Source organism: Arvicanthis niloticus, unplaced genomic scaffold (assembly GCF_011762505.2).
Source record: "Arvicanthis niloticus isolate mArvNil1 unplaced genomic scaffold, mArvNil1.pat.X pat_scaffold_1069_arrow_ctg1, whole genome shotgun sequence".
NCBI classification, from domain to species: Eukaryota; Metazoa; Chordata; class Mammalia; order Rodentia; family Muridae; genus Arvicanthis; species Arvicanthis niloticus.
In genome coordinates this window covers 20,146-30,127 of record NW_023045079.1, presented here as the reverse complement: position 1 = coordinate 30,127, position 9,982 = coordinate 20,146, and the positions used below count along the sequence as shown (strand labels likewise).

General features: G+C 39.8%; 1 protein-coding gene across 1 annotated transcript; it reads left to right on the top strand.

Annotated features, from left to right (window-relative positions):
* The first annotated feature begins 485 nt into the window (after positions 1–485).
* Positions 486–3,397, top strand: LOC117701437 (olfactory receptor 51D1). Its single transcript, XM_034493133.2, has one exon. The coding sequence runs from the start codon at positions 503–505 to the stop codon at positions 1,469–1,471; it is 969 nt and encodes a 322-aa protein (XP_034349024.1). The 5' UTR covers positions 486–502; the 3' UTR covers positions 1,472–3,397.
* The last annotated feature ends 6,585 nt before the right edge of the window (positions 3,398–9,982 follow it).

Below are 9,982 nucleotides of genomic sequence, written 5' to 3'. Positions count from 1 at the left end.
CATGCCCAGATTGTACCAGAGGTGACAGTCAGAACTGAAGGTCTCTTAAGGCCTGTTGGGATGTAGCTAAGAGTCATGGCCAGGCCAGCAATATTAGCTCTAAAAAAAAGATTGTTCTGAGTGTTTGGGGAGGAGGCATTCACTTATCCAGATTAATAAAATCGTATCAAATTTTTCTTATGTAGTTCTGGAACCTCAGAGGATCAGGATGAAATTTGGGATGATCAGAGATATGTGTATAAAAACAATGGCTTTGTATTTGGTTAATTTTGGTGTGTGATGTTTTTCTTTATCTGCAAATTTTTATAATAAAGTTTATAAAATTAAAAATAGGAAGAATGAGAACAGAGAGAGGTGAGTGCTAGGATACTCTTTTGTTTATATACTAAATCTTTTTTTTTTATTGTGACTACTCCATTTTTTCCTCCTTAGTTCTTCTTTTTCTCTGAGCCATAACTGAGTACTGTTTTTTCTTTTCTCTTTCCCAGTCTCTGGATCTGGCATGTCACAGCCCTTGGTCCCTCTCATTGCCACTCCAAATGGAAGTTTGGCCCATCCGGCCCATTTTCTACTGGTAGGCATCCCTGGCCTGGGACTCAATATCCACTTTTGGCTGGCTTTCCCCTTATGTCTTATGTATGCAGTGGCCACACTGGGCAACCTGGCCATCATCTTCATCATTCGTGTGGAGAGGCGCTTGCATGAGCCCATGTACCTCTTCCTCGCCATGCTTTCCACCATTGACTTGGTCCTCTCCTCTGTTACCATGCCCAAAATGGCCAGTCTGTTCCTAACTGGCATTCAGGAGATTGAGTTCAACATTTGCTTGACCCAAATGTTCCTTATTCATGCCCTATCAGCCATGGAGTCTGCTGTCCTGCTGGCCATGGCTTTTGACCGCTTTGTGGCCATCTGCTACCCGTTAAGGCATGCGTCTGTGCTCACAGGGCCTACTGTGGCCAAGATTGGGCTAGCTTCCCTTGCCAGGGGATTTGTGTTCTTCTTTCCATTGCCCTTCCTTTTGAAGCGTCTGTCATACTGCCAAACACATACTGTCACACACTCCTTCTGTCTTCACCAAGATATTATGAAGCTATCCTGTACTGATACCAAAGTCAATGTCGTTTATGGGCTCTTCATCATCCTCTCAGTCATGGGTGTGGACTCCCTTTTCATTGGTTTTTCCTATATCCTCATCCTGAGGGCTGTGTTGGAGCTGTCAACTCGAGGAGCAGCACTCAAGGCTTTTAACACGTGCATCTCCCACCTCTGTGCTGTCCTGGTCTTCTATGTACCCCTCATTGGACTATCAGTGGTGCATAGGCTGGGTGGTCCCACATCTCTAGTCCATGTGGTTATGGCTAATATCTATCTCCTGCTACCACCTGTAGTCAATCCCATTGTGTATGGAGCGAAGACCAAGGAGATCCGTTCAAGGGTTATCCGTATGTTTTCACAAGATGGCAGGTGAAGATACCCAGCTGGGTGTCCTCAGTCATACCAAAGATGACAGGATAAGGATCTGTAGAATGACTTCATGACCACATCATGCAACCCACTAGATTGTCTGCCTCTGATTATGTACAGATAGACTTTGCATTTTTGTTTCTGTGAATATGTCAATACAGAACTTTTGACCAGTCTAGACAGACCATCATGGCGAACAACTGTCCTACAGTATCTGGTATAATAGCTGTGTCATCTTCCTTCCTCCCAACTAGAAAATGTACATAGTCTTGACATGAGAAGGCTGTAAATGCAACATCTCATGATTCTTTACTTTTGAAGTACAATTTTTATGGTGCTTTCTCTCTTGTGTGCATGTCAGTGAATCTGTGTTGATTATATAACCTATTACCTCAAAGTAGCTACATAATTGTAACTGGGAGTCAATGAAGACATTTGGAGGGGATGTAGTTGAAATGGAGTAGTTGATGTGAAATGTTGAAGTTTATACATTTGCATGCATTTATGTGGAATCTGTCAATGTCCAGATGTGTGGCTTCATGGAGACTATTACTCCTATAAAGATGTTTTTTATTTTAGTTTTGGATATGTGTGGGTGTGTTTATATAGAAAAAATGGAAGGAGTGAAAGAAGGAGAGGGAAACATGAGTATGTGCTAGCTATGTCCTGGTGAATATATTAGTTATGTCCTGAAGCGTGTATGTTATGAATGATGTCATTGATTATACCTTTACTTAATTTTTGAGATATATATATAAGTTGATATATTGATATACATCTGAATAAGACTGCTGATTTATGCATCTTTATGGTGGGGGTTATATTTATGAATGCCTGGTGCCTGTCTTTTGCTCATATCTGTAGAATGTAATATACTCATCTGTGGAACTGGGATGTCTGGTCATTCAGCATATGTACTCTTTGTTTTTTAGCACATGCCATTACTATGTCTATACTGCATAGTATTTATTATGAATATGATTATTGATGTGTGCATGTGTGTGTGAATCTGTGCTTTGCTGTGCTAATACATTTTGGGGAATATTTCTGGCACATTTGTTTCAGACACCTTGCCCTTTTTGACTGAGTATGGATTATGTGGCTCAAGACTCAGATTGACTTGGAATTTCTGGATTGACAAGTGGTTTCAGTGTGAAGCTGTGGGTGAAAATAGAAGATTGATGAAATCTGGTTGCAAGAATAGTTTCCAATATTGAGACACTAATCTCTAAGACACCTGGATCCTTGGCCAAGCTCAGGCTTTGACTATGACTCTGGGAACATAAGTAATCATGCTGGTTTTCCATTCTTTCTCAAAGGCCAGTCCATATCTTTTGTATCTTACCCACAACTTCTTCCTATCTTCATACATCTTCCTTCCTGCAGTTCCTTTCCCTGCCTTCCTTCCTCAGTGGCAATTCAAAGTTTTCTTACCCCTCTCCCTTTCATTTCTTGATGGTTTGCCAAGCATATTCAAAAGTTCTTGACTGGAGATCTGCAATCACACTGAGGAAGCAAGGAGCAGAAGAAGATGAACATATGAGTCTTTGAAGTGATGTCTCTTAGGGTATGGTATATTTTTCTGAAGCACCCTTAGTCTGCTTACAGATCTTGGCATCAGGAGAAAAACATCAGACCAAAGAAGTATATATTGAAATGAATGTAGATTATAGCAGAAGAAAGAATATTGAAATACAACGTATAAGGTATAAATATGAAAATATTATAAAATGATATATTATGCAATTTCTCTTGACATAGTTTACTCACTTGTACAATGACCAACTATTATGTTAGCAAAAACCAGAGATTTTGACATCCTTTAAAAATGTTTTAAGTGGTATCAGCATGCAATATGTATCCTGCTTAATTATATAAGTTTTGGAAGCACCATTCATGTTATGGTCTATGTGAATAGCCCTCCGGAATTTTTGAAATATTACAGAATTGTGGCCATGGGTGCTATTCTGATATATTGTTATATGGATTTAAAAACAAACAAACAACAAACAACAAACACGCAAACCTCTTTATCTTTATAAATAGATTTCTTAAATAATTAGGGAAGTTGACATTTATCTCCCTGCGTTGATCTGACTTAAAAATGAAATTTAAAAATGGACAACCACTCCCAGCCTGGAACACTGGTTCCTTCCAGTCTGGGCCAGAGCACTGAACAGATCTTGGGTGGCAGCTCTGTCTCCAACCTCCAAGAATCCAGAGGAAGCAGGGGTCTCAGGCGCTCGAACTCAGGCAGTATCTTAGGTAAGCAGACAGCAAGGCCCGCCCTAAACAGGGAGTGACTGGGAACCAAAAGGACTCAGGAAGTCACTCCCGGCCTGGAACACTGGTTCCTTCCAGTCTGGGCCAGAGCACTGAGCAGATCTGGGGTGGCAGCTCTGTCCCCAACCTCCAAGAATCCAGAGGAAGCAGGGATCCCAGGCGCTCTAACTTGGACAGTGTCTTAGAAACTAGTTCCCAGATCTGAGCCCTGGATCAGACCTCTGCCAGGTCTGCTGTTGTGTGGACCCCGGATTCCACCTGAGACATACTGGAAGGTCCACTTAATCCAGAGTCACAGAGGAACAAATGAACTCAGAGCTTCAGACAACATATCCTGAGATATTCTAGAGGAGACACTGCACCCAGAACAGCAGACACCTAGCTGGACTACTACCTTGGAGGCACCATATCCTGAGGCATCCTAGAGGTACCACTATAATCAGTACAGCTGGAAAAGATCACAGAGACATCTGGACCCTAGGAGATCAGACACAAGCTAGATAACTAGAAAGACAGGCTTCAGTCAAAGACAGCAAGTACAGGCAGCACTAGAGTTAACCAGATGGCAAAAGGCAAGAGCAAGAACATAAGCAACAGAAACCAAAGTTACATGGCATCATCAGAACCCAGCTCCCCCATCAGAGCAAGCCCTGAACACCCCATCACACCAGAAAAGCAGGAATCAGAATTAAAATCACTTCTCATGATGATGATAGAGGGCTTTAAAAAAGACATAAATAACACTCTCAAAGAACTTAAGGAGAGCACTGGTAGACAGATAGAAACCCTTAAAGAGGAAACACAAAAATCCCTTAAGGAATTTCAAGAAAATGCAACCAAATGGGAAAAGGAATTAAACAGAACCATGCAGGATCTAAAAATGGAAGTAGAAACAATAAAGAAATCACAAAGGGACAATACCCTGGAGATAGAAAACCTAAAAAAAAGATCAGGAGTCATAGACACAAGTATCACCAACAGAATACAAGAGATGGACGAGAGAATCAGAAGATACCATGGAAAACATTGACACAACTGTCAAAGAAAATGCAAAATACAAAAAGCTACTAACCCAAAATATACAAGAAATCCAAGACACAATGAGAAGGCCAAACCTAAGGATAATAGGTATAGATGAGGGGGAAGACTCCCAACTAAAAGGACCAGTAAATATCCTCAACAAAATTATAGAGGAAAACTTCCCTAACCTAAAGAAAGAGATGTCCATAAATATACAAGAAGCTTACAGAACTCCAAATAGTTTAGACCAGAAAAGAAATACTTCCCGCCATATAATAGTCAAAACATCAAATGTACAAAACAAAGAAAAAATGCTAAAAGCAGTAAGGGAAAAAGGCAAAGTAACGTATAAAGGCAGACCTATAAGAATTACAACAGACTTCTCACCAGAGACCATAAAAGCCAGAAGATACTGGGCCGATATCATACAGACCCTAAGAGAACACAAATGCCAGCCCAGACTACTATACCCAGCAAAACTGTCAATCATTATTGATGGAGAAACCAAAATATTCCATGACAAATCCAAATTTACACAGTATCTCAACACAAATCCAGCACTTCAAAGAATAATTGGTGGAAAACTCCAACACAAGGAGGGAAACTATAACCTAGAAAAAGCAAGAAAGTAATTTCCCAAAAAACCCAAAAGAAGATAGTTACACAAACATATCTCCACGGATGTTAGCCCAAAAGCTTGGATTGGTGAAGACTCAACCCACAGACCACATGAAGCTCATGAAGAAGGAAGACCAAGAGGGGATGCCTCAGTTCTACTTAGAACGAGAAACAAAAATGCTCAAGGGAGCAAATAGGGAAACAAAACATGGAACAGAAACTGAAGGAGGGGCCATCAGGAGACCATTCCACCTGGGTATTCACCCCATGTACAGTCACCTAATCTAAACACTGTTGTGGATGGCTGGAAGTGCATAATGTGAGGAACATGATATAGCTGTCTCCTTAGAGGTCAGCCAAAGACTAACACACTCAGAGGACAATGTTCACAATTAACTACTGATATGATCAGGGGTTTCCCAATGGAGAACTTAGTGAAAGGACTGAAGGAGCAGAAAGGGTTATTGACCCCAGGTGGAAAGCAACAATACCAAACAACCAGAGCCCCCCAGGGTCTAAACCACCAGCCTGGGAACACATAGGGAGGGACCCAAGACTCCAGAGGTATATGTAGGGGAGGATGGCCTTGTCGCACATAGGTGGGAGAGGAGTTTCTTGGTCCCATTAAAAAAAAAAATGAACACACGGGGGGGGGAATGATGTGAGGGTGGGGAGAGGATAGTGAGGGGGGGGTAGGTGCGGTCACTGCCTCATAGAAGCATGAGGAGGGGGATGGGATAGGAGGTTTCTGGGTGGTGGGAGGAAGTAGGCTAAGAGGATAAAATCTGAAATGTAAATACTACAACCAATTTTAACAAGCGGGGAAAAAAAAAGTCTTCAGAACCAACATCTTTAAAAAAAAATGTCAGCCCCCTGGGGGTGGGAAATTTTTTTTTTCTTGATACTAAAACTTGTTCTGAGAATTGTATATTGCAGAATACACAGCCTTGGTGTATCTACTCATCAAGCATACTGAGCAGACCTGCCCAAACCTCTGATGTCCTGGAATTCCATCTGGATTCAGTGAAGATACAGCATTAGAGGCTTATCAACTTACTCTTCCCCCCAACCCCTCTTCTAAAATCTCAACGCCCTTAATCAGCATGAAGAAGTTAAAGAAGAGTCAGCGCCCCTATTCCCTGAGCTTGGGGACTAATGTGGTTAATAATGGTCTGTCTTTCTAGGGACAAGTAGTGGTTTTGTTGGAACAGGGGGGATTAGCTAGGACTTATTACATAGCCATAACCTATTAGTAGAAATCTGTATAATTATTATCAAGATGAAGTTATAATTTCTTAAATGGTACAAAATTTACTTTGATCTCAAATTTAAGGTTTTCATTGGTACGAGCCTCTTATTGATATAAAAATGAGATGAATATTGATACGCTCATGGGCATTGTGCCTGTATAACACATTTAGGAATACAATGCCTAGACCCAACCCTTTTTTAACCTTTTTAACTGATTTGGGACGCTTAACCTATGAGTTAAGGGACTATAGCAAATTCATATTTTTGAGTTTATTGTTAGGGTGTTTCCCATATTTTATTTAGAAATAGCTGAGAGGAGTGAACAGACAACAGTCCAGGTTACCTTGCATGGATAGTTGGTTTTTAAAACATCAGAAGTCCATAGAACTGACGCTACAAATATTTATATATTAATGTTCATATTGATTAGAGACCTGTCTGCTCCTGACAGCTTCCTGTAGTGGATTCTAAGAAGAAATTGAGCATCCTTGGAGTTACTCCAGTTGTGTGGTAACAGCCACTAGGCAAGAATTGCCTCTCTCCATCTACAGACAAATTACTGTCCAGAAAAGGACACACATGCAGAATAGTCGACTGATTATATCTGCCTAGACAGAGTAATCATTCCTTAATAATCCTGCATCAGCAAGGTCTGTCAGATGATTCTGGGCCAGAAGGCTGAAGATTTGATGCTCCAACGTTCGGTAGTATAGGGGCTTTTCAGGTGTTCAGAGGTCTCTATAAATTGGCTAAGTTTTAGAAGCTATGCTTTGTGCTTCCCACAATTATAGTTAACTCAGTCATTCTGGATTTCTGATGGGGTTGAAAACTTACAGCTATTTACCATAAGAGAAAAGATTTGAGTGGATGGTCGTCAGCTGACATTCATCCTAAAGCCAGGTTCAGAACTAAATGTTTTAGTTAGGATAAATGACAGAGGTGCTGGTTAGTCAACAAAAGGATGGATGGGGTATTAGGACTATCTTGTACCTCACTGGTACAAATTGGCATAATTATGCTCTAATTGTATTTTGAGAGAAAAGTTTCATTTTAACAGGAAGGGTGATGTGTAGGAGAAGCTAAGGTAGGAGGAGTACTGAGAGGAAGAAAAGGAGTAAGAAGAGGAGAAGGAGGAGAGGAGAAGCTAGGTGATGAAAGAGAGAAAGGGGGGAGACAGGGAGGCAGATATTCATGTATCTCCACCAGTCAAAGATAGTTGTTATATCTAGGTCGGTCAGTGGGTTACACCTCTGATTGAACAACTCCAAACTTATAACGCTTATGATTAACATTATTTTAAAAAAATGTATAAATGCAAAAAGGAAAAGGGGGCATGGGATAGGGTTTTTCTAAGGGAGGGGGGGATTGGGGAAAGGGGATGGCATCTGAAGTGTAAATAAAATATCTAAAAAAAAAAAAAAAAAAAAAAAAGGACAACCCTGCCAAGAACCTTTGTTGTTATCAGAAAAGGAGGCATGTGAGTTTGGAATCATATGGGATTCAGATTAAAATCAATGGCTTTTATTTGGAGACAAGTTATTTGACCTACTGAAACATAGAAACTTTGGAAGCTATCAAACAGAAATGCAATAGTCCTTGTTGGATGATTGTGAGATTAAATGAGGTAATAAATATGAACACGGGAAAATAAAGAATAATAAATGTTGATGACAATGGTTTTAAATAATAAAAATAATGATGTATGTCATTCTCTTTTAATTTCTTTCAGAACTAGTAATAAACTACATTCGATACTTAAATTTTTTTATCAAAGTTTTTCCTAAATACTTTATAGTTTTAATGCTAATATAAATGGCATTATTTATTCAATTAAAATTAAAATTTATACATTGTTACTAGAGAGAACCATGATTTATCTATATTAATTTTGAATTTTAAAATTTACTACACTCCAATTTTATTTCTAGAATTTCTTAGCAAATTTTACCAAATTTCCTCATGAATGATCATGTGTGCTAATGAAGATAGTTTTACTTTTGCGTATTCAATGTGGAGTTGTGTAAATACAAAAGAAGAATATGAACTTTCTATACTGTCTTAAGGGAAAATTTGCCTGCCATTATTAAGCATGTTTTAATAAATTCTTGATTGGATTATTGAAACATTTGACTACAACTCTGGGTTCTTCTTTCTTTCTGTAGTTTTATCACTTTCCCACATTTATGAGAATTTGCTATGAACTGTTTGCTATGTATTAGGAATAAGGCCACCTTAGGTTTCTTATGGTTACTGCAGTCATGGTACATCTTTCTCTGTTTATGTAGCATTTCCTTTTGTCAGTTTCATAGGTGAGTACTGTACTCACTGTGATGATGTCTCTCTACATTACTCTCTTTTATCCCCTCCCCTACAGGGTCCTTCTCCCCAGCTGGTTCTCTTCCCACTTTCATGTTTTTAAAATTTTATATTTTGTGTACAGTTTTTGCAAATGGTCATAGCTGCTATGTGTTCTCGACTGTAGCAGCCAGAAGACTCACAGAAGGAGTTCATGACACTCCTTCCCATCCTGTGGCTCTCATAGTCCTCTGCCTCCTCTTCCATGACAGCTCCTCACCGGTTACTCTTCTGCTTTGTTCCTAGAAGGCATCTCCATAACTTGATAGTAGCTTGAACACTTGTTTTAGATGTGCTTTGGAGGTTTGTCAGAACCTGCTCATATTGAGGCATGGTCTTCTGTATCCTCAATAAAGAGATGAACTATGAAGCCCTCCAAACTGACTGTCAGGAAGCTACCAGTTTTTGTCCTGTGAGATCACTGTGGAATGTTACTTCTAAATATTTTAAATGATTCTTCTTATAGTTTTGGTTATCTTGCTCATATAATCGGTACTCTGCTGAATTCTTGAAGAAGACTCTCTCCATTCTCAAGTGTTGTCCTTTATGTAGATCTGTCATTTTCAATACTTTGCTTTTGTGTTTTGACTGAAGTGGTCATCCTGAAAAACCTCAGTACAACTCCACAACTGAGGGAAGCCTCTAGACTCTGGCTGGATCCCCTTTCCTGTGTCACAGCATGGAAACGAGGCAAGATGCTGGAAGCCTATGGATATTATATCTCAGTTCTTTATGTAGTCTCAGTTGTTCTGCTCTCCATTGCCAGATGCCTGGTGTCCCAGAAACCATTGTTTTATATGTACTGCCCGCCTCCTCATTGTTTCACATGAGAAATGTGTTTACTCATGCTTACTGCTTCATGAGACCCCATCTTAGATGGAGATAAAAGTGTTCTGTGAGAAAAATCTTTGTGTCATCCATTCCTATGTGATAATAGAGGCAGTAGCAGTTAATGGCTCTAGAGTAGTGGCAGAGAGTCAGGCTGAGA

Coding starts and splice junctions, on each gene's coding strand:
- LOC117701437 (XM_034493133.2), top strand. CDS start 503: ATGTCACAGCCCTTGGTCCCTCTCATTGCCACTCCAAATGGAAGTTTG.